Source organism: Carettochelys insculpta, chromosome 3 (genome assembly GCF_033958435.1).
Source record: "Carettochelys insculpta isolate YL-2023 chromosome 3, ASM3395843v1, whole genome shotgun sequence".
Lineage (NCBI taxonomy): Eukaryota > Metazoa > Chordata > Testudines > Carettochelyidae > Carettochelys > Carettochelys insculpta.
In genome coordinates, this window is record NC_134139.1 from 144,931,164 (window position 1) to 144,958,582 (window position 27,419).

The 27,419-nt window shown below is 43.5% G+C and overlaps 1 protein-coding gene across 3 annotated transcripts in view; it reads left to right on the plus strand.

Moving 5' to 3' along the window:
- Positions 1-27,419, plus strand: part of UBE3D (ubiquitin protein ligase E3D) — a 135,435-nt gene that overhangs the window by 12,664 nt on the left and 95,352 nt on the right. For all 3 annotated transcript variants that reach the window (XM_074990973.1, XM_074990972.1, XM_074990971.1), the window contains exons 5-8: positions 5,734-5,803; positions 9,497-9,566; positions 10,647-10,755; positions 16,303-16,469. In XM_074990973.1, the coding sequence (XP_074847074.1) occupies positions 5,734-5,803; positions 9,497-9,566; positions 10,647-10,755; positions 16,303-16,469 (416 nt within the window). The remainder of the gene's footprint in view (positions 1-5,733; positions 5,804-9,496; positions 9,567-10,646; positions 10,756-16,302; positions 16,470-27,419) is intronic.

The window sequence follows — 27,419 nt, forward strand, 5'->3', positions numbered from 1 at the left end:
CAGCGGTCCACTGCTACAGGCTTCGTATAATCAGATAGGTAGCTAATTAAAACTGCACCTGTGGTGTGATAGGAAGATGTCAATTAAAAACCAGCAAAATAAAATGCAAAAGCTAAGAATGGGTGGAGGCAAGGGGTAACTACATTTCCTCAAGTTATGCTGGACACTAAAAATGAAATAGGAATTAAACTGTTCAGCTAGACAAAAATTAGTCAATCAGGATATGGTTTGGGGCCAGGAATCATGTTTATATGTGGTCTGGCAATGAAAAGGTGGGGAGAGCTGGCAAGACAAAGGTCGATCTATCTTTGTAAAATACCTTTGTACAGCTGCACTTGGCTGGCAAATACTGCCTTCAGGTAACTTACAGAGCTATTCACGCTAGGCTTGACCATGCTCTGTCACTCTCTGAGTTCAAGTATGAATCCCATGTGTTGTTGGTTTGAGTGTCTGCCTCTTTCCATGCTTGATTAAACACCTTCCAGACTCTAGTCTGTTTTCTTGAGATGCTTGGTGATTGATTTTTTTTTTCAGGATTTTTAGCAGCCCATTCTCTCTCTGCTCAGTCTGTTCAGCGTGGCCCTTGGATTTAGAATATAATACAGAAACACTTGTTCCCAAAGAGCTAAATCAGTTCAACCTTCTTCTCCCACATCCCTCGGGCAGTCAGATCTTTGACAAGTAACTGCTTCCGCAGGGAGTGAAAGGGACTGAGAGAAAGGTAGCCAAGTCAGAGTTGCAAGAAAGACGAGTTTGGAATATGGGCAGCTGCACCCAAAACAAAATGTCTCATTGAAATGCACTATGCCACTGTTACTTAAATCAGAATAGTCCTGAAAGCTACATTAGACATGAGAAAAGTGTCCATTGAAGGGAAACCCAAAGATTTTTTTGAATGTGCTGAAGCATTTGTATTCAGTTCCTAAAAATTGCCTTGGTATCAAAATTTCTTACTTGATTGTTTGAAAACCCTTCTGTTATGCTTGTCCTGAAATTCTAATGTTTATGCTCAATGGCTTCTGTTGTCGTCATGAGCACAACCTTAAGACCAAGCAAAAACTGGACTTACCAAGGAAAAATGTATATTGAAATAGAGTTCTTCCATAATAAAGAGAGTTGTAGGAAGTTACAGATAGCCTGGATTGCTGTTGGCAGAAGTGTTCTCATTTCATAGGATATTCATGCAGCCTGTACTAGTATGGAAGTTCTTTAATTGCACGACAGTCATTAGAAAGCGTTTGCCTGTGACCAAAACAGAATCAGAAGTGTAGCAGAGATACTTAAACAATTCTCTCTAGCCTCCTGTGGGAGCAAGGCAATATTCTGCCATGGAAAACATATTGCTCACGTCTTAGTCTAATGATGTAACATGGATTTTAAATGTCACATGGTCATGCAGCATCCTAATAGTCTCTCTTGGGGAAAATATTTTCCCTGAGACATTATCAAGGATCCTTAGAAATAGAAACACACACAGAGAAATATTAGGAGAGGCTCTGCCTCCATCTGCAGATTGCCAGCAGCTGTGAGTTGTCACATAGATATATTGATTTAATTAGTCTGGCTAAAAAGTATCATCCTTTTTGTTCAAGTAGCGATACTGAGCTCTCAGAGTTTTTAGGTACCATACTGCACAATTATCAGCTAAGTTATATGACTTTTAGCAGAAAAACACTCAAACAGTAGTTTTCTGAAGAGTACTGTGCTTATTTCTGCATGACCTCTACCTTCTAAACTCCTTTCCTCCTTTCACAAAGAAGGGAGGAAGGAAGGAAGGAAATCTACTCCACACCTTTTGGGGAAGAGTAAGGGACAGGAGTTGGGAAAAGAGACAAACTGTCTTTGTGAGCTCTACTTCTGGTACAATGAAATCTACATTTCTTGTGTAAGCTATCCTGTTAAGGGTGTAAAAAGTCAGTGGCTGGTGAATTCCCAACCAGTAGAATTTCTGTAGATGTTTCCTGGCTCAGATGAGGTTTGCAGTATAGATTGTTTCCTAATCATAGGAAATAGGAATCAGCCATCTTCTTTGAGAGCAGTTGTGATGCACTCATTAGAAACAAGAGCTAACAGATTGGCTGACTTTCACCTGGCAAGCAGAATTTCGTATGTATTCCATTTGAGCTGAACCAAGACAGAAAGATCTCCAACCAAATATTGTTTAGTCTATGGAAAGATACAAAGAGCTAGACGCCCAGAAGACCATCAGTTCAATTCTCATCTATACCACACTTGGCTTGTATTTCTGTGCAGTCCTACCTTTGGACTCGGCGTAAATTCCATTTGCCTAATAAGTTAACAGGGGGACTGGGTAAGGTTACTTTTAGCAGCGCTAGGAATAGAACGCCCTTCTCTAATATTCTCAGATAGGTACATTTTGAAGAATGAAATTGATTGCTATAATTATCTAGTCTGGCCTCCTGTACAGCACAAGCTAGAAACTCTAACCCAGTAGTTCTGGCATCAGCCCCATGACTTCAGTTTGAGCTCTAGCGTATCTTTTAGATGAACATTAATTCTTATATCAGTTCTTGATTTAAAGGCTTTATGTCGCAGGAAATCCACTGTGTCACTATGGGAGTTGTTCTAATGGTTATTTACCCTCACTTTTTTTTAAAAAAAAGTGCTATGCTCTTAGCTTTAATTTATCTAGCTTCAGTTTTCAATATTAGGATTTTGTGTCTCTTTCCACTAGTTAAAGCATTCCTGTCAGAAATCTCTTCACCCCCAGCGGTTCCCAGCTTTTTGCAGACATGGACCAATTTTGACAATTAGAGAAGACTTGGTGACCCAAGATAATTCAAAAATGACGGGGGGGCAGTTGGGGAAGCAGTGCTGTGACTAGCTAATTTTGCACCTGAGGCAAGAATATAAAATTGCGCCCCTTCATGTTTATGTATTCATAGTAGTTATTTCGTAGAAAAAGGGAAAATATATTAATGATAATAAATGTAGTGTTGTTTTATTATAATTATTATTTTATCATCATAGTTGATCTGAGTTGTGGTAGGGGAAAGACCCTCATCCCCAAACCTCTTCCCCCTTCAACTCCTCCAGCTTAAACCACACACTCAGAGGCTGGAGGGGGCGGGGGCAGTCACACTCACACTCAGGGTCTTGGGGAGATACAAACAAAAAATGAAAACGGACAAATCAGCTACATAGAACAGAAGTGGGGGGCAAAAATTATTGCTAGAGTCTATTAAGTGGCTTGCCTGCGATGACTATGAATGTGAAAGGTGGAGAAGCTCTCTTTGTAATGTGCAGTTGTTTCTCTATTGATAGAGATAGCTGCCATGTGCAGCTCTCAGCTTCTGGTGAGCCTTAACAAATCTAATTGTGATTCACATTTGGGTCCCGGCCAATAGCTTGGGAATCCCTGCTCTAGATATTTATAGACAGTGAAACTCCAAACCCGTTCCAATTTTTCAACATACATTGGCCAAACTGGGCAGTCTCTATGTAAAAGAATAACTGGACATAAATCAGACATCAGAAATGGTAATATACAAAAACCTCGAGGAGAACACTTCAGTCTCCCTGGAGGTAAACAGGATGAAGTTTAATAAGGACAAATGCAAAGTGCTCCACTTGGGAAGGAGCAATCAGTTTCACACGTACAGAATGGGGAGAGACTGTCTAGGAGCAACTACAGCAGAAAGGGATCTAGAGATTATGGGGACCACAAGCTAAATGTGAGTCAACAGTGTGGTGCTGTTGCAAAAAAAAAAGCAAACATTATTCTGGGATGCATTAACAGGTGTGTTGTGAACAAGACACGAGAAGTCATTCTTCCGCTCTACTCTGCGCTGGTTGGGCCTCAGCTGGAGTATTGTGTCCAGTTCTGGGCACCGCAGTTCAAAAAAGATGTGGAGAAACTAGAGAGGGTCCAGAAAAGAGCGACAAGAATGATTAAAGGTCTAGAGAATGTGACCTATAAAAAAAGGTTGAAAGAATTGGGCTTGTTGAGTTTGAAAAAGAGAAGATTGAGGGGAGACATGACAGCGGTTTTCAGGTATCTAAAAGGGAGCCATAAGGAGGAAGGAGAAAACTTGTTCTATCCTCAGAGACCAAGAAGAACAAGAGGCAACGGGCTTAAACTGCAGCAAGGGAGGTTAAGGTTGGACATTAGGAAAAAGTTCCTAACTGTCAGGGAGGTCAAACAGTGGAATAAATTGCCAAGGGAGGTTGTGGAATCTCCATTGCTGGAGATATTTAAGAACAGGTTAGATAGATGTCTATCAGGAATGGTTTAGATAGTACTTGGTCCTGCCATTGGGGCAGGGGGCTGGACTCGATGGCCTCTCGGTCCCTTCCAGTCCTAGTGTTCTATGATTCTGTGACACTCTGTAACAGATTTAAAAGTAGCAGTCCTAAAACAAAAAATTTTCAAAAATAAAATGGAGAGAGAAATCTCTGAGCTTCAATTCATTTGCAATTTGACTCCATCAACCAAGGATTAAACAGATACTGGGAGTAGCTGGCCCCTTACAAAAGTAGTTTCTCTGCTCTGGATGTTGACACCTCCACATTAGAATCTGACAATGGGCCACATCCCGCCCCCCCCCCCCCCACCCCAACTGATCTGGCTTGTTTTCTACTCACTTGATGTATACTACTGATAATGGGCCATTTCCACACTGACTGAATAGACCTTGTCAACTCTGGCCCTTCCTTTTACTGGGACCCCTCTCCTTAAATACTCCTCTGAACCACCACCCCATCCCACCCCACTCTTGCATCTGACAAAGCAGGTCTTTACCCACGAAAGCTTATGCTCCAAAATACCTGTTAGTTAATAAGGTAGCACAGGACTTCTTGTTATTCTTGAAAATACAGGCTAACACAACTATCTCTCTGATATGTGGTGCTTGTTATCTTTTAAGCAATATTAAATTTAAATATGAAGACTGGGTTTAATTTGCACAGTGTACTGTAAGATAGTGGTTTTCAGTAACATGACACACTTCAATGAGACAGACAGTTCCACGGTACGCCCACTTTTTTCAGCTGAATCAATTGCTCATAAACGTTTACTAGGGAATATCACATTCACACTCTGATATTAGAGATGTTTGCAGCATAGTAGTGCGTACAACAAGTTAAGCAAGGATTGAATGCATTCATGTTTCAAATCCACCACAGAATACCACAGCTTTAGACAGTGAGAGCAAGCACATTTTCAAAACCTGCTGAACACCATGCTAGGGATATTAAGTAAACCAGTAACCACTGAAAGCAGGCTTCCCTCCCTACCATCACACTGGGGCAAGGATATGGGATTTAAACCACATCCCAGCATCAACAGGCTTTGCCCTCCCTCCTTCCTGCTTGCCACAGCAGCCCCCACCAGTTCATTCAGGATGGCAAGCAGCATTTTAGTTAACGTACTGCAGGGTCAGCATTTCCCTTCACTGAGCCACAGTGAGGGGAAATTGATGAAATTTCAAGGCACATCCAGACAGTTCTCATGGCACACCAGTGTGCCACGCCATACTGGTTGAAAACCACTGCTGTAAGATTTAAGTGGGACACGCAACTTCTAAGCAACTCAAATAATTCAGAAGGCTACAATGAATGAAATTGTCAGAACACGCATGTCTAGATGTATAAACTTTCTGAGGAGTGCAGAATGAAGTATAAAATTCACTGCGCACTCCGGAGCTTATGCTAAAATTATACGCTCTTCAGAAGAGTTGAAAGACACTTATATGGCATTCCTCTGTCCTATAGACATCAAAGGAAAAGACCAGAGTAATGTGTAAGCGCTGCAAGGCAATGCTGGGAGAGACAACATCATCAGGTATGGATTACATGAACAAAACCATGCTTCGTTTGCTCACTCACTAGACACTAGAGGTTGAAAGTTCTGGAGAAAAATAATTTGTCAGTAGGATGCTGTGTTGATTCCTATGTGGTGTTCTTCTTCACTTCTGAATGGGTAAGATTGTTTATGTCGGATCTATGTGCTTATTGGCCTCAGTAATTTATTTTGATCCTTGTTTATGTAGTGCATCTGGCCATATTGTTCTCTGTATTTTGACGCTTAGCAAAATTAACGTACTCCTTTTTTACATGTTTGGCCCATGTTTCTTGCTCAATTGTAAAGTGGATTTGTAGCATAGACCTAAAGATGTGATCTGAACTGTCTGAGCTGAAATACTTGTTATAGATTAAAATATGGACACAAGCTACATCCTGAAGAAAATTAAGAAGGGTGCTTTGGAAAGCAGGGTTTTCTTTTGAATGAACCCTGTCTACATGGTGGTCTTGGCTTTCAAAAACAGCTTTTGGAAGCAAGATCTCTCAGGGGCATGCAAATAAGGCATGAGGTATTTAAATCCATTCCTCATCTGCATTTTCAATAGGCCACATTTGCATGCTCTGTCTGAAAGACGTAGCTCTTGAGTTTAGATGTAGTTTTTAAAAGATGCCTCTCGAGTATCCTGAACACACTTTGCAATTAATCTTGGAATGCAGACTTTGTGTACCGTAGCAAATTTTATGTAGTGCACAAGCCCCTTGTAGACAGGGTTGTGGAGGGCACAGTGGGTGGCGCTGACTGTGGGGACGTTTGGGAGGCTCACATCCAGTCTGGTGAGGAGGCTGCAAAACTTCCTTTTCAGCCTCCCAAACGTCCACTCTACTTTGCCCCTGGCATGGTTGAGGTGACCATTAAAGGTGTCCTGGCCGGGCCAGGTGCATCCGGTATATAGGGCCTCATGAGCCATGGGTGCAGCAGGTACATGGCATCAGCCACAATGCAGGGGGTCATCATGATGTCCCCGAACAGGAGTGCCCATGGGGGGGACATACGTGCGCTCTTGCATCCGGTGTCCCAGCCTGCCCTGACCCTCCCAGCCACACTCTGCACCACAGAACACCCAGTTGTCATGGGCCCTGCCTGGCCACCCCACGCACATGTCCAGAAAACGGGCCCCTTGCATCCACCAGGGCCTGGAGTATCACCGTGTGGTACCCCTTCCTGTTAATATAGGTGCCCCCTCTGTGTTTGGGAGCCCAGATCACCACATGCATCCCGTCCAGGGTTCCGAAACACTTGGGGAAGCCCAGGTCTGCGAGGGTGGTGTCCAAGTCCCCCAGGGTGACGATGCATTGCAGGAGCATCGTGTTGATGGCTTGGACAACCTGTGGCGGGGCGAAAGATCCATGACGCCAGACAGGAGACCTTCCTGCCCAGCGGGGCCCCCTTCCCTTGACCAGTAGCCCCCTCCTGAGGGTGGGGTCTGTGGCGGGGGCTGGACTTACCTCTGTCAGTATTGCCTGGCTGACTCCTAATTGTTGGCCGACGGACCGGTGGCTATCAGGGTGGCCAGCCTCCACAGTGCAATGGCTGCCCTCTTCCGCACCGGGAGCACTGGCCACATCCGGGTGTCCTGGTGCTGGAGGATAGGGTCAAGCCAGTGGCAGAGGTCCTCGAATGTCTGGTGGGTCATCCTGAAATTCCTCAGTCACTGCTTATTGTCCCAGTCCTCCAGCAACTTCTGAGTTATTTTGTAGTGTAGACATGGCCATTGTGTAATAGGGATTTGTGTCCAGACTGTGTTAATACTACAGGTTGAACCTCTCTCATCTGGCAACATCTGTAATTTGGCATGATTTTAGTTTGACGAACAACCACTCATCATGGGTGTGGCCAAGTTTCCTGTGGTCCAATAAAATGTTTACAGCCACCAGTTCTGTCTCTCAGTGTTATTTAGCTGTAATTTACCCCTAAATGACTAACAGCCCGGTAAACAGTGGAAGGGTTGGTAATACTGCTAGACAATATTGACCTCCTGTGGTCTGGCAAATTCTCTTGTTCGGCTCCAGTCATGTCCTGAGGTTGTCAGACTAGAGAGGTTCAACCTATATAATGGATATCTATAAATCTGTAATATTAGATAGAAATGTTTGAGTTGAGATTATTGCCTAGGAGTGGCATGCATTATGTGTTTATATTACAGTAGAATATAAAATATGCAAAATGCTGTACAGACCTGTAGATGTGTTCCTAAGTCCCAGAGAGCTAAACATGTATAAAGCAAAAGACAGATATCTTTGGCTATATCTACACTATGAGGTAAATTTGATTTTTAATCAATTTGATTTTTAACCTTTTTCTTATGAATTCAAATTTGTATCCACAAACCCTCTTGAAATTCGACCCACCATTTTTCTGTGTTGTGTTATGTCCCCATTGTCCTATGCGAGTTTGACCGCATGAGCGGTGAATTGCGGGTGCCTATCCCACAGTGCCTTAGCCCTGGTTGCTTATGGGCATTTCATGTTAGAATCCCAGAACGCAAAGTACCGTCCCAGAGTTCAGAGCACCCAGTAACAGAATTCAGCCCTTCCCCAAATCCGCCCAGGTTCCCTGGGCTGCATGTCCTCTGTGTACATTGACATAGCAACAGGCAACTGTGCTATCAGCCTGTCCACCACCACCCAGTTCCATTAGGTGCGCGTCCAGACCTTTATATTTGCAGGCCTGGGGGCTGCAGAATTCAAATTCTAATTCTAATTAAATCAAAACTTTGCGGGCTTCCTGTGACCTTCTTCTTGTGCGCCTGGATGGAGAGCAAAGGAGAAGGAAGCAGCCATACATGAAGGGTAACCGCTTAGCTTTGTGGGATACATACAGGTCACTTCTGGAGGCTAATAAATTTGAATAAAAGAGATGGCACTTCCACATTAGCCTTTATTCGAAATTTGAAATTTGAAATTGATGCAATACCCATCCGTTAATATCAACATTTTGTTATTGGTATTAGGGCTCACTAATGCGAGCTAATGACATTTACAGTGAAGACAGTGACATTTTAATATGGAGCTAACTCCTTTAAATTCAATTTTATCTCGTAATGCAGACACAGCTTCTGTTACAAAGAAGAATTGTTTCCTCTCTTTGCAGAAAGAAGGGAGTTAGTCCCCTGAGTTTACTCTTGTTAGAGCTGTGTGTTTGTGATTCATTGGGGAATCAGTGGTTGGTAGAGGATATTGAAGTACTGACACAAGTTGTGCTGGTTTCAGTCCAATAAATGTTTTCAGTTTCTTGTTCAAGGTTGGCACAGCAGTATTAAGAGTTTTTAGTTGGTATCAGCAATTACTTAAATACATAAGATGTACACTACAGTGGATTTGGCTCTTGCCTTCTCTGGATTTATGTAGGTTACATGGGGAAATGATTTTGCTTGATGATAAATATGGAATGATACTGATAGCAAAATACTAATTTTGTAATTAACTTAAAAAAAACTAAAGAGAGATTTCTTTCTGGCCATGCCTGATTTTTTTTTTTTTTTTTTTTTTTTTTTAAAACCAGTTACTCAGCTCTTCCTCCTGCATATCTGAAAAAGAATTTGTATATTTCTGTTACCATTTAACTGTATGCTAATCTAGGAGTTTAATGAATATGGTAAAGCTCTGTATTATTGTAGAAAATAAGGGTACTGTTTTACTTGGTTTTAAATTTTTCCTTTTGTGTGATTTTTAGGGACTACAAAATATTATGTCACTGAGATGGTTATTCAGCCGTCTGGAAGAAAATTTGACGTGATACCAAGGTATAGAAATCGGATCATATTCTCAGCTTGGTTGTTGGAGTGTTTAGTTATAATGTTTAGTTATAAAGATGAAACTTTTTGCATAGTTAGTTTTTGGTATTTCATTAAATATTGTGCTATTTAGGTATTAAGTCTGCACTGTTAAAATAACAAAGTTAGGAAATGCAAAGCATGCTTAACTCAGCCATACAGCATACTTGCTACGTCTTGCGATCTCTTTTCTAGTTAAATGTGCTGCTTTGTGTATTACTGTTTGTTGTAAACTGTACATCATAAAGTACAGGTGGTACTATGGGAAGCCAAATTTAACTTTGTAGTTGGAACCTTAACTTTTTTACATTGTTTGACTTTTGGTGATTAATTATGCATCTTTGTAACTTCTTTCTGAATTTATGCAATGATACCATATTATTGTTAATTGCAAGATGATATCTGACCATCTAAATCATACTTTTTCTCTTTTATAGCCATTAATTTCACCTAATACTTGTACTTTTCATTTTTTTTATTATTATTATTAATTTTCAGACAATCCAGTTTAATAGCCAGCTTATGTGTTGTGGTTACCATAAATATAGCTGCTGTGAGCAGAGTTATGGTTCCATTCTGCAAAGTAAAAGATATTTCTAGTGTGTACAACATTGTTCACTCTGATGCTGTATGTGTACCTTGTATTTCTGTTTAAATGTGTACCTGGTGTTTCTGTTTAAAGTTTGGTATTGGGGGGTGCAGGCCTTTAGCTGCAATGCTTGGCATTATACTTTGTCAGAAAGAGAACACTTGACTGTATGGACCATTGGTCTGCTTAAGCAGGGTGATTCTTGTTATGCAGAAAAGAGAGACTACTCTAGTTCTTGTTCCAGGAAGACTGAGGAGGTGGAGGTGAAAAGAGAGATTCTTTATCTCCATACAATAGTGACTTAAGTCTGAGGGGCATTATTTCCATGCCAGATTGTAGTAGAATTGGCTACATGGAGAAACACAGGTGCTGTGTATTTAGAGTTTAGTTGAGGCTTAGTGGCTGTCAATGGCTAGTTTTGTAAAGAAAACATTCCACGAAGACTATTTATTTTAAAACAGGTCTCGGTTTGTACAGAGCATTATAGCTCAGTGTCTCGTGGAGCTGTCTTCTGCCAGAAGCACATTTAGGTTCCGAATACAAGGGCATAATGGAAAAGTCTACGTCTTGGTAAGGCATTTTCTTACAGTTGTTTAGAAATATATTCCAAGAGCTGAATGCTTTACAATTACTTATTGGTTAGTATTTGTTCACTTATGTATGTAAAGAAAATGAGAAGAAGGAATTGATTGTTCAAATTTATCAGGTGACATGCGTGGCTGCCTTTGACACTCAGTGATTTTTGTTTCTTTTTAGTTTTGTGCGTTCTGCAATGAAATTTAAGAACCCACTTGAATTTTTTTTAGACTGGAGGCTCATTGTAGTCTTAAGCAGTCAGTCCAAAGTATTGTTCACAGCTATGCTGTTTACGTGAAAGTTTGTAGTCTTGTCTCAGAGGAGTATTTGTGTTAGTCTGTAGCTTCACTAAAAACAAGCAGTCATGGAGCACCTTAAAGATTCACATTTATTTATTAGGTAATGAGCTTTTGTGGGTAAGCTTATTACTTAATAAATTAGTTGGTGAGGCTTTAAGGTGCTCCATGACTGCTTGTTTTTGTGTAATGTTGTCTGTTTTACAATATTTTCACAAGTGAGGAAGTTAAAAAATATTCTAAAGCCTTATACCTGATATATTTGGGCTGTATCCCTTTTCCTGAGAGTGTTGAAAAATCACTCAGATTTATCCAGGGGTTTCTGGGGTGTGGACACAATAGCCACAGAAACTGTGGATCCTGACCTGGTCTTTCTCCCTATCGCCCCTTCCCCTCCTGGGGGGCCACCCACTCCCACCCAGCTCCGCTTTCCTCTCTCCATACTTCCTCTATATAGGGAAGAACTTCTGGATTATGATGTCTTCTATGGCCCACTGAAAGCGGGTGGGGAAAAGGGGAATCTCTAATTTCCATATATGGGGATAGGCTGCTCTTGGGGCAGGGGACGGGTTTCACTTGTGTTGTACCCACCCTGTACAAAAGTGAGAGGGAAATACGTAAAATCAGCCAAAACATCATTCAAACCTGGTCACAGTGATTGACAAAGCAAACCCCATACAATGGAAAAGTTCCGTCATAAATACACCTTTAGTGACATAACATCAGCAAGCTGGTGGTGATCAGTTTCTCTCAGCGCTAATCTTCATTCTCTGAGTCTGTACATCTCCATTCCCTCAGATACTGCTTCTTTGAATTAACTTTTGTTCCTTCCAGCCACAAATCTCAAAGCCCATTCATTTATGTTGGTAACTCATGACTTTCCTGTGTGGTTATCCTCAGTTTTAGAGAAGATGAAACTGACAGCACAGAGAGTGCAGAGCTAACCATAGAACGCCGGTGTCCTGACACCTGGCTTTGCTTGTTCGCTGCAGAACTGTATTTTCCTTCTTTCTTTGAGGTGTTTTTTCACTTTTCTGATTTGGCTTTTCTCCCTGGTCTGCTTTTATCATCAGTGTTTTCTATCTCCTTCTTCCCTCACTGTTAGGTGGGTGTTTTCTCAAATTTTATGAACTAATAAAATTATAAAACAATAAAATTTATATTAAGTATTAAATTCTCAGCTAAAATTATTGTATAATGTTCAAACAAGACCTGAAAAAATATTATAAAATATACCCAAACCATAAGTATAATAATAAATAATTGACTTTCCAATAGAAGTACATTTTTTGTCCCAGAAGCCATCAGTTTTCATTTGTGTGGGCCTCAGTAAGCTTTAAGTTTGACATGCCTGTACTGTATCCTCAAATGGGTGATGGTATATTGGCAAGAAAGATGGCATTCTTCCTTTTACTCCCTTCTTCAGAAAAAGAGAATCTGGGGTCCCTGAGGGATGCTTCCTTGCATTTCAGAAATGTTTACATAATAGAGGATGAGGAGCTCAATTCTTGCCTCAATTGATTTTGTGCTAGCCTTGTGGAATGCACAGATCATAAATTCCACAGAGAGCAAGCCCCAAAGGGACTGTTGTGCTTGTCTTGTATAACCTCCAGTAGGATGCAGGCCACAGAACTTACCCCATTTTTTTCCAAGAGGATACCTTTTAGAAAAACATGCAATCTTGATTTAAAACTTGTCACTGATGGAGAACTGAGAGATTGTTTCAGCGGTTAATTTCTTACTGCTAAAAGGTCACACCTCATTTCCCATCTGAATTTGTTTAGCTTCAGCTTCCAGATGTGGGATCTTATTATATATACCTTTCTTTGCTAGATTAAAGAGCCTATTGCTAAATATTTGTTCCCCACATGGTTAGTTTCCTGGGTCCCGCAAGTGGCAGAGAGCTGGGAATTAGGCAGCAGCCTGGCTCCGAGCTCCCCTCAGCTTGCAGAGAGGGGAAACTGAGCAGGGCAGCAGCCAGTGGAAGGGAGACAGGAACCAGGGGTGGCCTGGCTCCCAGCTCCCCTTTGCTTGTTGGAGCCAGGAAATTAACCAGGGCTGCTGCCCTGCTCAGTTTCCCAACTCTTCAAGGGGAGGGGAGCCAGGCTGCTGCCTGGTTCTCAGCTTTCCACCACTCCAGAGACCAGGAAACCACTCCTGTCGGGGTGGCAAGAGTCAGGCTGCGGTCCCTGACATGAGTGGTTTCCCTGCTACCATCAGGGGTGGCAACCTGACTTGCGGCTGCTCCCCCTGCCAGGAGCAGTTTCCCACTCCTGTCAGAGTGGCAGTTGCGTTAACCTGAGACACGCACAACTTGATTACAGTAAATCCTTGAGATACATGCAAATCCTTTGTTAAGCTGATGGTACTTCCTTTGTCCCAAACACAACATTACAGCACACAGGCATGGAAAAACAGAGTCCTGGACGTGAACGGTGACGGTTGTTGGTGTGGGTGAAGAAACATGGAACCGGTTACTTTGATGAAAGGAATTGCTGGGGAGCCCCCCTTCATTCATGCTGTGGCTGACTCCTAGCCTCTCCCATTCAGTCAGCAACATCTGCCTCCTGTTCCCATGCTGCGTCCCTGCTTGGCTACACCCGTCCCCTGTTCTTATGTAGCCCTTGCCAAGTCTGTTCCTCCCATTAGCCCTTCTGAACCCTGGTCTGTGTGACCACCAGTAGCCCTGTGTATCCTGTTCTATCCGTTCCCCCTACCCTCCACTCCAAAATATATCTAGATATATCCTATGCCTCTTAACTTGGCTGCACAGCCAGGATGCTGTGACGAATATAGCCAGCCGCTGCCTGCTACTGCCATTTTTCAGGAGGCATGAATTCTGTGTGTGCCCAGTGGCACAGAATTCCCCCAGGAGTAACTTTCTGAAGATTCTAGAAGGACTCTAAAAAGGGGCAGGGGGAATCTATTTAGTGAGTGTTGGTATTTGCGAGCAAAGTACCTGTATTAGTAGAGCTAGGCTTTTTGTACAATTAGCTATTGTATCAAATATGTCTCCTTTCCCTATCTCTTCCCGCAGCATCTTTGAGAATGCATCTCATTTCTTCTTGCAAAAGCCTTTCTATGGTTTTTAAGACATGAACTCTGATAAACTGTAATTATTGTGCTCAGTTATATTGAATAGTATATGCTGTCTGGGGGTTAATTCTGCTTGAAGCAGGGGGCTGGACTAGATGACCACCTGAGGTCCCTTCCAGCCCAGGGATTCTGTGATTCTGTTTTTCTGTGATTCTGATGTGAACGAACCTCTGTTAGCAGGCGCTGCAGTAAGTCCATCACCAAACTCAATTTAACTAGTTGTCTTAACCTAAGATCCCAGAAGTGAAAGGATAGCATGAACTAACCAATAGTAGAACTTAACATCCTACTTTTAAAAGTGCACTAGATCCTGTGTATAACAGTCCAAAGATACAGCAAAGTGAATCTAAGCTAAGAAAAGAATCCCATTAAACTTGATTACATTCAAAGACCAGTTAGGCCTTTGGGGAAGAACAAGTGGAATTCTTTGGAGGACAGAAGAAAGTAATACATTTAGGCTGCGTCTACACGTGCACGCTACTTCGAAGTAGCGGCAGTAACTTCGAAATAGCGCCCGTCACGTCTACACGTGTTGGGCGCTATTTCGAAGTTGAAATCGACGTTAGGCGGCGAGACGTCGAAGTCGCTAACCCCATGAGGGGATGGGAATAGCGCCCTACTTCGACGTTCAACATCGAAGTAGGGACGTGTAGACGATCCGCGTCCCGCAACATCGAAATAGCGGGGTCCTCCATGGCGGCCATCAGCTGGGGGGTTGAGAGATACTCTCTCTCCAGCCCTTGCGGGGCTCTGTGGTCACCGTGGGCAGCAGCCCTTAGCCCAGGGCTTCTGGCTGCTGCTGCTGCAGCTGGGGGTCCGTGCTGCATATACAGGGTCTGCAACTAGTTGTTGGCTCTGTGTATCTTGCACTGTTTAATGAAAGTGTGTCTGGGAGGGGCCCTTTAAGGGAGCGACTTGCTGTTGAGTCCGCCCCGTGACCCTGTCTGCAGCTGTGCCTGGCTCCCTTATTTCGATGTGTGCTACTTTGCCGTGTAGACGTTCCCTCGCTGTGCCTATTTCGATGTTGGGCTGAGCAACGTCGAAGTTGAACATCGACGTTGCCAGCCCTGGAGGACGTGTAGACGTTATTCATCGAAATAGCCTATTTCGATGTCGCAACATCGAAATAAGCTATTTCGAAGTTGGGTGCACGTGTAGACGTAGCCTTAATAAGCAACATACAGAGCACAAAGAAAGCAAAAAAAAATGTATTAGCTCAATTGTGAAAAAGTATTCCATTTTGGTAAGTCATGTCTCTACTGTCATGGCAAAGTGAATAAATGAAGAAAAGGGGAGAGACCTGAATGGTTTTTGTACTGTGCCTGGCACAACACGGTTGGATCCTGATTGTGGCCTTGGTATATCGTAACACAAACATTTAGTGGTTGGATTATTAATAATACTGTGAAAAGAACTGAGAGTTCTCAAAACTTTCTTTCATATAGATTCCCAGTACTTCTGTGCCAGCAGTTAATATGGAGAAATCTAATACCTGTTATCAGCTCTTTTTATTAATTTTATTTTCAAAAACAAGTGTTGGTTAGAGCCTTTGCCAGTCTTGGTAACTGGCCTGTCTCATTTTTAGTACATTCTAATGTGCTACCCATTCCCCTTCATTTGTGTTAGCTCCATCCAATACATGTTAATGTTATCTCTCTTTCTCATGCCTCCATTTTTCCAGTTGGAAATCTTTCACCTATCGTCTTCAGGACCTGACGGTATTAGCAACCTTTTCTTGATATGTCACTGAAAGATAAAATTAGAAAAATACTGGAACAGTAATATTTGGATGTTTCTTTTTCTAGTGGAGGGAACATGCTACTGCCACAAAGGAAACGCAGATTCATAATTTTGTTTCTCCTAACACCAATCACAAGAAGTTCTGAATCATTTACACAACCCCAGATTTATCGCCACTGGAGCTTACAGCACTTTGAACACTTAAGATTGTTTAACATAAAATCTTAGTACATGTTCATTAAAGATTTATTAAATACTGTTTTTAAATTGTCATACTCTAATAAACATTGTTTCATGATTTATATGTCCTGATATCACCTACTCATAGCATGTGAGGTTTAAATCTGGAGTAACAGAACAAGTTCAAGCTGCTGGTGTATTCTGTAAATAAGCTATTCTCTGCCCACAGATATGGCTTTTAAATTCTGACACTTTATTGGTTGAATCTATGGGAAATTCAACATCCAGCTATGTTTTTCCATTGTTTGAAGATGTGAGACCTGACACCAGATCTTCAGGCTCCTGGAATGTAGTCAAAGTTCTTTATCATCCCTGCATAAAAAACAGGAATAAGGAGTAAGTACTGGCTCTTTTTTTATTAAATTATAGTTGTCGTTGGGTTTAGGGTCCAGGATAACAGTGTTTCTCTGAGGGGCCTTGTACGTATACTTTAGACTAAAGGGGGTAAATTTGCTTAGTGTTGTGGGTGATTTCAGCCTTTTGATTTCTGTTAACTCAATGAGGATCTGGTTGCAGGCCCCAAATTGCATTGTTTGTGTACCCGTTTGAAAATGTAGTGGGGTGGAGTTGCGTTATTAATTGAGTTATATTAGTGTTACAAAACGGATAGCTAATTGTTTCATGATAACTAACCATACGTGCTTCAGCACCTGCTTCTCTTCCTGGCTTCCATGAGCAGAAGCTGACAGGATCCAGGGTGTGAGTTCCAAGAAATGGAAAGTCCCCCTGAAGCTAGACTGAGACGCTTATACGAGATGCCCACAAACTGCTACAATATTTGGGGGCCTAGTACAGTCCAGAAAGTGGGAAAAGGTGATCAGGTCAGGGCAAACAAGTCTTCTATTTTTAAGACATGAGATACTCAATCCCATTTGCTTTTCCTGAAGTAAGCAAGCATACTGCTTGTCCAAATATGCATGAGCAATATACAGTAAGATCCTTCATATCTGGCAACCCTGGGACTGGGAGTTTGCCGGATGTTCAAATATTCCAGTTAATGGAGAGCAACCGGAGGGAGGCAGAAGCGGGGTCCAGTGGCTACCCCTCTCTCCAGTAATAAAGTTCAGCCACTCCTGCACCACAGTGCTGGCTCCTGCTCAGCCACTGCCCCTGGTGAGGACGGCATGGAGCTGCTTGAAAATGTCAGTGGGGAGCTCGCACAGGGACACCTGGGGAGCTGTGGGGCGGACACCGGGCAGGAGACCAGAGGAGCCAGCTGGCTGCACACACATGCAGCATGGAGCGGGGCTGAGCAGACCAGCCCTTGATGGGCAGGCCATTGCTTGTGTGCTCAGTTCTGCTCTCTGTCAGAGTAAAAATGGGAAGTGACATCATGGGTCAGGGTTTGACAGTTATGCCGATTATTTGAGAGTTCCAGTTGTTTGAATACTGGATAAAACAGAGTTTACTATATGTAAATGTGTAAGGGGACCACTTCACATTCTTGTTCCTAAATCGTAAAATTAATAGAAGATTATTTGGCAGGTGAAACATTTTTAACAACTAAGCACTTTTCAAATATGATTTTACAGGGTGTGTGTAAAATTGTAACTTGTTTTAAATCTCATGGTAGGATTCTTTCTTTTAAGTTCAAATTGAAGGCTGTACACTTGTTTTTTCTTGCTTATGTCCCAGTCTATTGGAGTTTTCATGAAGAAAATATTTGACTGTGGCAAGGTCTGAAGAGTCAGTTATGGAAGAAAAAACACTGCCAGTGTAATATTTGCTTAAGGCTGAAATCATGCTTTTAATAGCATCCTTTTATGTTAAAGCCTCTAACTGGTGGTAGATAAAGTTGCTAGAATATTACTTTCAACGGTGACTTCAATGTTTGCACAGCTGACAAAAAGTATTTGTTCAGTAATTTGTATTTCATGTATTGGCTCAATGATGGTAGAGCAGAAAGCATATGTGAGTAGTGTTTTGAGTTTTGTTTTTTTCCCTTTAACTCCTCATGGGGGGAGAAAATGGTGGTTTAAGAGAGCATTATAAAATATGTCAGAAAAATTTATCTTGTAGTCATATTTTATAAAAAAAATATGAACTTGAATGTGTGGTACATATCATAGTATTTCCACTGAGGTGTATAGTGACTGCATCCCCAGTATACATCAACTTATTCAGTATTTGAATTATTTTTAATATATTCTTTCATCTATTTCGTTGGAAGAATGCTCAGTTACTGTGAAATGTGCTTATTTCTGGAAGAGAGAGCTTTGTCCTAGCGAGTGATATGATCATGATTCAGATGATTAATGCAGAAGTCATTGGAAAACATATTGCTGTGTGTGGTATAGAGAAGAGATGAGAAAACTTTTTATGTTGGGGGCCCCACTTTTCATCCCTGCAATTAGCTGGGGCCTCCCAACCTGCAGGAGGATCGCGGGAAGGGGGTCCTTGGACTCTCCAGGCAGTGCTCAGGGGTGGGACAACCTCAGAAAGGTACCGTATCAGGCCAAGAACTCTCCGGTTGCCCCCGCCGCTTGACTCAGGGCCTCTGTTCATTGTCGTTGGCCCAGCAGGGGGTGGATGGGTGGGTGGGTAGATATGGGGTGGGCATTCCCTTAGTGGCAGCAGCAGCAGAAAGAAGATTTCTGGCGAGGCAATGGAAGTGGACATTGCACTGTGCCCCCCCTGCCCCTTACAAAATATCCCACCCCCACTTCGCACACTTTTGATATAGAGGCTATTTAATATCCCTAAAGCTCTATAGTACAGTACAATCTCAGGTAGACTGCCTACAATTCAGATGATGCCTACTTCTGGAATTAGGTCAGTTTCTCAAATCAGGAGAAATTTTATATCAACTACTTGAAAATTTGAAGTAGTAAAGATTTGAATTTTAAGCAGGTTTTCATTATTATTGTGTATCAGAGAAAAGATTTACCTTCCTTGGCATAATGCATAGATAACAGCTATATATACTTAATCACTTGCAATTCAGGTATCCAAATCCTGTTACAAACGTAAGAAAGGATATACTAGCTCAGACCAAAGGTCAGTCTGTCCAGGAATCCTGTCTTCTGACAGTGGCCAATGCCAGATGCCCTAGAGGGAGTGAACAGAACAGTAAATATTGAGTGATTCCTCTCTTGTCATCAATTTCCAGCCTCTAGCAAACAGAGGCTAGAGACACCATTCCTACCCATCCTAGCTAATAAGTATTAATGGTTCTAAGCTCCTTGAATTTATGCATTTCTTTTTTGAACCCTGGCAAAGTCCTGGTCTTCACAACATCCTCTGGCAAGGAATTTCACAGGTTGACTGTGCTGTGCACTGTGTAAAGAAAAACTCTTTTTATTTGTTTTAAATCTTCTATATATTAATTTCATTTGGTGACCCCCTAGTTCTTATGGAAACAAGTAAATAACTTTTCCTTATTCACTTTCTCCATCCCTGTCATGATTTTATAGACTTCTATTATTTCCCACCCCCCCCAGTCTCCTTTTTTCTAAGATGAAAAGTCTCAGTCTTTTTAATCTCTCTCTTCATATGGCACCTATTCCAAATCCCTAATAATTTTTGTTGGCATTTTCTGAATCTTTTCCAGGGCCAATACATCTTTTTTGTGATGATGTGAACTCATTTGTGCGCATACCATGGATTTACAGTAAACTCTTTTATATCCGGCATTCTATCATCCAGAACTCTCAAATAACTGGCATTTTAATCATAAGTAAATTTTAGTTATGGTTTCCATAAGTACAGTACACTGAAAGTAAACACAAATACAGCAAATACAATATGCTTACAGTGTACAATACTACTGTTATTGGTAAATAAAGTATTCTACATACATTTTTGTTTGTTTTCTAAATATCTAATCTTGTTTTTCTTTAGTGTTATGCATTGCTAGGTATATCTCTCTCTTATCCAGAATATTTGAATATCCAGCAACCTCTTCGTCCTGGGGCTGCCGAATACGAAAGAGGTTACTGTATATAGATATTCTCTATCCCTTTTTTAATAATTCCTAATATTCTGTTTGCTTCTTTGGCTGCTGCTGCTGCACATTGAGTGGATGTTTTTAGATAACTCTCCGCAGTGATTTCAAGGTGTCTCTTTTCAAATGTTCATTACTTTGCACATACAGCTCTTAGCCAGGATGAGTAGGAGTAGTGTCCCTAGCCTCTGTTTGCCAGAGTCTGGAAACGGATGAAAGGAGAGGAATCACTCCATGATTACCTGTTCTGTTTGTTCCTTCTGGAGCATCTGGAATTGACCACTGCTGGAAGACAGGATACTGGGCTAGATGGACCTTTGGTCTGACCCAGGGTGGCTGTTCTTATGTTCTTATCTACCCGCAAAGCAAAAAAACATAACACAACTCCTTTGGTAACAAGACTGACAGCCATTGTGAATTGACTTGGGCTTGCACTGCAGGGCACATTCAAGCTGGAATGGGAGTGCAAAAATGTGGGGAGGGCCTCCGAGCCTAAGCTTCGGCCCAAGCCTAAATATCTGCACTCCTGTTTTTGGCCCAACACTGTGAACCAAAGTCAGTTTTCCTTGGCTTGAGATGTGCTGCCACAGGGTTTTGTTAGTGTTATTGTCATTTTTATTTTATTTATTTTGCCGTGTAGATGGATCCTGCCTGAGTGGCTGCCAGCTAGGCACGACTGAGATCTTAAAAGTACACACTGAGTCAGTTGGCAGAAACATCAAGAGCAGGAAGGTGATGGGAGGGACAACAATAGTACAATTGTTCCAGTTTATCTTCCCTATTAGCACATTTGCTTTAGTTATTTTTTAAATATGTGTGATGTCAGTAACTTTAAATATCACTGTTCATTTATGGGTCTGTTGTCTGAAGATCTCCCTGTTTTTGTTTTGAGATGTTCCATACTTAGGAATGTGTATGCACTTATCTTTTTACAGCTACTATCATTTTTCTCCTGAGTTGAAATCAGAAGAACTTGGCATATTCACGTATGACTAAGCGCCCTTCAGAAACCATGCAGAAAAACAAAACATACAAACCTAACTAGTTTAACATCTTTCCTTTTTCAGATTTTTAGTGAATGTTACTATGACCTTATTGCTTATCTTTTTCTTGTCTGAGGACTTGAGATTCCTTCTGATTTATGTCATTTTTTTTCTGCTAACTGCTCCAATTAAAATATCTTTAATAGACCAAAGAACAAAAGGACTCTCTTCATAAGTCCATAAACCAGGAATCATGAAATATTCTGTTTCATTCTCATACTTACCATCTCTTACTAATGTAGAAGGTCTATTGCATGGTATGGATCAAAACTGTCTTTGTGTGCTTTAACACTTTCCATGCATGTGGTATCTCAGAGCAAAGAATTACACACCAGTTGTGAAATGACTCTGTAGTCCTGAAGTTTGGAATGTGTGGCTCAGAACTCCTTCAGACTCAGCTGTTAGAATGTGGCACTCTCTGACTCTTGTAAGGGTGCTCTGACATGGTTCCCCATCTAGTAATTTTTGGCTATGTTTCCTTACCTGCAGAGTACAAGACAGTCATGAGAACTAGTAGTAGTAGGCATCCTTCAGTCTGCATAGACTATGGATCGTGCCCTTCATAGTTTCAACTGAGGACTTCATTTACAGCGTCTACTGTGTGGTGTGCCTGAGCTTGTGTTGTGCAGAGAAGAGCAGTTTGCAAGGTGTGAATTGGGGGAGTTCCCTGCCAGGTCAGCCTTCAAGGGCTGATTAGACTGGAGGCAAGGCTTTGAGCCAGGCCTCACCAGCTAGCAGCTCTCTCTATAAGAAGGGAGCTTTCAGCGAACACTGTGAGCAGCTAACAGGGAAGGTAGTTTGCCTCTGGGCAAAGGGTCCTAGAGGAGCTTGGGTGAGTGTGGGATTTGGGGGGCTGTGTGGTGAGCTGGTGGGTGAATGTCTGTCTGTGCAGCTATGTTACTTTGCAGAGAAGGGCAGTTTGATCAGCTGCCTGTGTGCCTCAGGTTGTGTTGTGCAGAGAAGAGCGGTTTGCAAGGTGTGAATTGGGGGAGTTCCCTGCCAGGTGAGCCTTCAAGGGCTGATTAGACTGGAGGCAAGGCTTTGAGCCAAGCCTCACCAGCTAGCAGCTCTCCCTATAAGAAGGGAGCTAGCAGCAAACAGGGGGCAGCAGCTAACAGGGAAGGGAGTTTGCCTCTGGGAGTTTGCCGAGGGACGAGCCCCGTGTTTGTCCTTTTCAGGTATGGTGTTCCACCTGTGCCCTGCAAGGCAGCACTATCAGGAAAATGAGTCTCTGAAGAGAAGAGCCTGAAGAGCGATGGGGGGAAGGTGGACCTGGGGGCACTGAGAGCAGCTGGGGGGAGAGGGGCCAGTGCAGTGAGGAGGGCAGACATGGGAGCAGATGGGGATAGTGGGATGGGGGAGGGTCCTATGGTGATAGTACCTGGGGGAGGGGGGGGGCAAAAGGTGGGGAGGAGGGTCCCGGGGATATGAGGTTGTTGCTCCACAGGGAGCTATGGTGACTCGTGGTAACAGGGAGGTATTTAGTAGCGGGATCCTTAACTACATTCTCCACACCCCACTGCCTTGTGGGTTATCCTGGGAAGGAGAGAAGCTAAGAGAGTAAACCCTGACAGAAAATCCAGAGTGGAGTCCGAAGGTGGTTCAGTGTCAACTTCTGGCACTGTCCCGGCAACTCCTGCAGCTGAGCTGGTACCAGACGTGGAGGTTATCCTCTCCTTTGGACTATATCAGTAAAGCCGAGAGGGGGACACTGGTGTCTGGGCAGCCCAGAGTCTCCATAATAAGTGCCCAGGCTCACGCCCGGAGAGGTACTCCAGCATCGCTGAACAGCGTTGCATCAACACGGGAGGCAACAGATACCGGTTATAAGCTCATGAGAACTGGCAGTGTGTATAAATATGGGAAGTAAACTGCAATGATTTTGTTAGTGCTTTGGCAGGTACTCATGAAGGACACTATGTAAGAGGTGATAACTTATAACATTAGTACTCCCAGTCATTCAAATGTGTCCAGAGACCTGTGGGTTTTGTTCTAAGTGGACTAGTATTTTACTTGCAGCTGACAGGTTAATAATACTTTGCACTTTGCATAGCACTGTAAAAGTAGGTAACTGTATCCTGGTAATTGGCTGTTGGATTTACTCTAAGAAGTCATGGACTGCTATGGGAATTGGTTATCCCAACTGTTTTCTTATGTGACTTGCAGATAATATGTTCAGGAGACAAAATGTCTCTTGAACAGTTATAATCAAACTCCTTTCCATGATATACCTTTTTGCTTTTAAAAAATGTTTAGCACAAATCATCGCAAAGAATAAACAAAGGGAATGGGAGAGGACACACTTCATACTTTCTTACTCATATTGCTTAAAATTAAGAATAATTGAGAATAAAGGATCTACAGCTTTTGTATTTAAGCACTGTGGAAAAAAAAACTCATCTAAATTAGACATTACTGGTACGCTAGTTATTTCTTAAAATATTGATTTGAACTGTATACTTAGGGAGAACTCAAGGAATATGGAGGTGAATAGCATTTGATCTTGTGAGTTAAGTAACAATATGTTTGTATTTGCTCATCTTTGGTTTTGGTTTCTGCTGCTCTGATAGTTTCCATTTAGGCCATAGTGTAGAAATAAACAATATGGAAGACATAGTGGAGGGAGGTGGTTGAGTGAGTGAAATTTGATAGGGGTTGGGAGGGCTATCTTCTTTAGAGGAATTCATTACTTCTAACTAGACTGGAGCCTAGAAATACCTTTCTTCTCTTAAAGGGTAAACTCCATTTTAGTTTTGGAGCTACTTTACAGGAGGCAGTCTTGGGTCCAATTCTTATCCCATTGGAATCAATACAGGATAGTTTGCAAGAAAAGTGACAATCAGTAATAAAGCACACCTCCTCTTTCCACTGGTGAGAGTGACTTTATGCTTATGCATTCCAGGTGCTGCATGCCTTCTAGTTACCTTACAGAGAAACCCCGTCCAAGCAAAATCATTGTGTTTGTGATGGGACAGTCTGCCATCAAAGGCAACAGTACCTATCTGTTAGCCCACCCCACCACCTGTCAGTGCTATTGGAGGGTTTGAAAGGGAGTGTAGGCAGATGTATAGAGTCCTGAGGGAGATGGAGGAAGCAGCTCTGGGAATGTACAGTGCTAGGAGAGGGAATCCTACTCCTGTATGTTTACGGGCTCCGAGTCAGGAGACTTGCAATAAAAGGTGGGGTGAATTGTGAAGGAGTTGGGAGAAAAGGGAACAGCATAAAGGCTCTTCGCTCCTTCATAGCAGGGCAGACGCTGACCTGGCCAGCTGGGCTGCTGACTCCACAAAATTGAAAAGTTAGGTTAAAAATAAATGAGTAAAATACAGAGATACACATCTCATAGAGCTGGAAGGGACCTCAGGAGGTCATTGAGTCTAGGCCCCTGCCTTCTTGGCAGGACCAAGCACCATCCCTGACAGATTTTTTTTTTTAAATCTATTTGCTCTAGACCATGGGTGTCCAACCTTTTGGCTTGCGTGGGCTGCATTGAGTGAAGAGGAATTGTCTTGGGCTGCATATAAAATATATAATATAGTTAATGTATATAAATCACATAATAATGTTAAAAGTTTACGATCTTGTGGGGTTGCGTGCGGCCCACAGGCTGGACACGCCTGCTCTAGACCCCTAACTGGCCTCCTCAGGGATTGAGCTCACAACCCTGGGTGTAGCAGGCCAATGCTCAAACCACTGAGCTCTCTTGGGGAAGGCTGTTGTATTCAAAGGAGCTGGCAAAAGACTTGCAGCTGATTAAAGTAAGGCAGCTGACCTGGGACACAAACTCCAGCTCTGGAAAGATGACTCAGGGAGACTCCTGCTTGAAAGAAGGAAGAACAGATTATTCGAAGGCAGTGGTTCTCATGCTGCGGTCTGTCCGGCGCCACCTTGCATGTGGCCTGCAGGCTGAGCTTAGACCCTGTCCCCTCTCAGCCCATGCAGATGCTCCAGTGTCATGCCCGCACACCACAGAGCACCAGACACTGGGAAAGGGTGCCTGAGAGGGGCAGCGATAGCTCAGTGGTTTGAATACTGACCTGCTAAACCCATGATTGTGAGCTCAATCCTTGAGGGGGCCATTTAGGGATCGGGGCAAGTAGATTTAAAAAAAATCTGCCAGGCGTGGTGATAGGCTGTGCTGTGAGTTCAGGGGACTGGACTTGAGGACCTCTGAAGGTCCCTTCCAACTCTATGACATAGGTTATCTCTATACTACAGAGGGCAAAAGCTAAGCAAGTGTCCTTTCATCTTCAGAGCCAGTGTCTCACTCCGCCTCACATACACACTGCTGAGAGGCCCCATGCTCCACCCTGCTTCTGCACCTTCCCTCCTGCACAGATACTCCACCATCAGCCTACACCTGTACCCTCCCATTCTTCCAGGCCACTCCTGACCAGAGCTCACCCACTCCTCACCCAGACTCTCAGGCAGATCCCCTGCTCCAGCACCTTACCTCTCTCACACACACACATCCTTATCCTACTCCTCTCCCACACACTGAACCCCTCATTTTAAGTCTAACCCCAGGACCCCAAAAGAGTTAATCTGGCCTGTGGAAAGCCCTGAACCTTGGTCCTCCCTGCCTCCTCTTCTCCCCTCCCACTGTGGGTTTGGAGTGCCAAGGGAGAGTGAAGTATTTCAGTTCTGGGGCCACATCAATAAGGACCAGGTGTGGGGGCAGAAGTTGCCTCTCACTTTTGTGGCCCTTTCACTGATCTTTCTGTGGATTAGTGGCCTCCAGCCAAAAATGTTTCTTCATACCTGCAATAAATGCAGGGACATAAATTCCTTGACTTGTGTTTTGGACATAAATTCATATTTTATTTTGTTTTATTTTATTTTATTTAAAACAAAGCTTGGTAGGCTAACAAGATAAAGTGCTTAATCTATCTTATTATTTTGACTTTTATTGATATTTCCTTGCTTACTGCTTATATATGCCCCCTTATGTTATAGCTTCTGTAGCCTAATATGAATAATTTTGTATTTAAGTATTTAGAGATAAGTGAAGGCATTTTATCATTGGGGGTGGTTGGCTGGTGGTCCATGGAAAGGTTTGCATTGAGCAGGGTGAGCCTTTGGCCAAAAAGTTTGAACAGCACTGTCCTAAAGCAATATCTATGCTACAATTAAGCTGTATCTACATGTGCAAAAAACTTCGAAAAAAGAGGCCCTTTTTCAAAAGAGTGGGAGGAGCGTCCACATGTATAAACCCGTCTTTCGAAAGAAAATTGAAAGAAGGGGGCTCAGACTTCGAAATCTGAACCCCGATCCCGTATCAGGAAGATCTTTCTCTTTCGAAATAATAAATCAAAAGAGTACACGTGTAGACGCTCCACAGCCCACTCTTTCGAAATACAGGTCTGCCATGGTGCTGATCAGCTGGAGCGCGGGGCTGCTCCAGACGGCAGCAGCGGGGCTCTATGGTCCCTGCGTTCGGCTGCTTTAAAGCCGCACGCACACAGGAAACCCATGGCAGGAAGCTGAAAGCGTGCTAGGAGCAGCCTGTGCACAAGCTGCAGCCACACGCTCCAGTGCCCACATGGTCAGCAGCCAGACCCCCCACCCCTGCGAGCCCCACGGCCCCCCCTCCAAGTCCTCACAAGGCTCCCAGGGGGAGAGAAAAAAAAGGGCCCCCTCCTGGACGGAGCGGGAGCTGTGGGACCTTCTCGGCCTGTGGCAGGCCGAGGAGGTCCTCCGCCACATAGGGGTCAAGCGGCGGAATGCCGCAGCCTTTGGCTGCCTGGCAACAGGCCTCTGCACCAGGGGCCACCTGGAGTGTACCCCAGACCAGGTATGCTCCAAGGTGAAGGAGCTGCAGCAGGGATATGCCCGGGCGAGGGACCAGGGCGGACGCTCTGGGGCAGGTCCAGCCACCTGCCCCTTCCACCAGGAGCTCCGGAGCATACTGGGGCCCCAGGAGAGTTCACCCCCTGTGGCCTTCTTGGACACCTCTGGGGAGGAGCTGCAGGAGCAGCCCGGACTGGGGACCCAGGAGGGCTAGGGGACCACCGGACTGATCAAGCGAGGAGGGGGAGCTGACCATCCTCATCCCCACCCGCTCCTCCAGCCGGGTGACCGAGGGCTGGCCATCCCCGGACATCGCCGAAGGACCCTCTGGTATGTACAGGGAGGGGCGCACACCTACTCCAAGGGTGCGGGCGACGCAACGACTAGGTGCCCATGCATGGGACCGGTGGTCCCAGGCCGTACACAGGCCAGCCCCCACATGGGATGCAGCACCCCGCGGTGGCACATCAGTGATGCCCAGCACCCGCCCTCAGTGGACAGCGCCGTAAG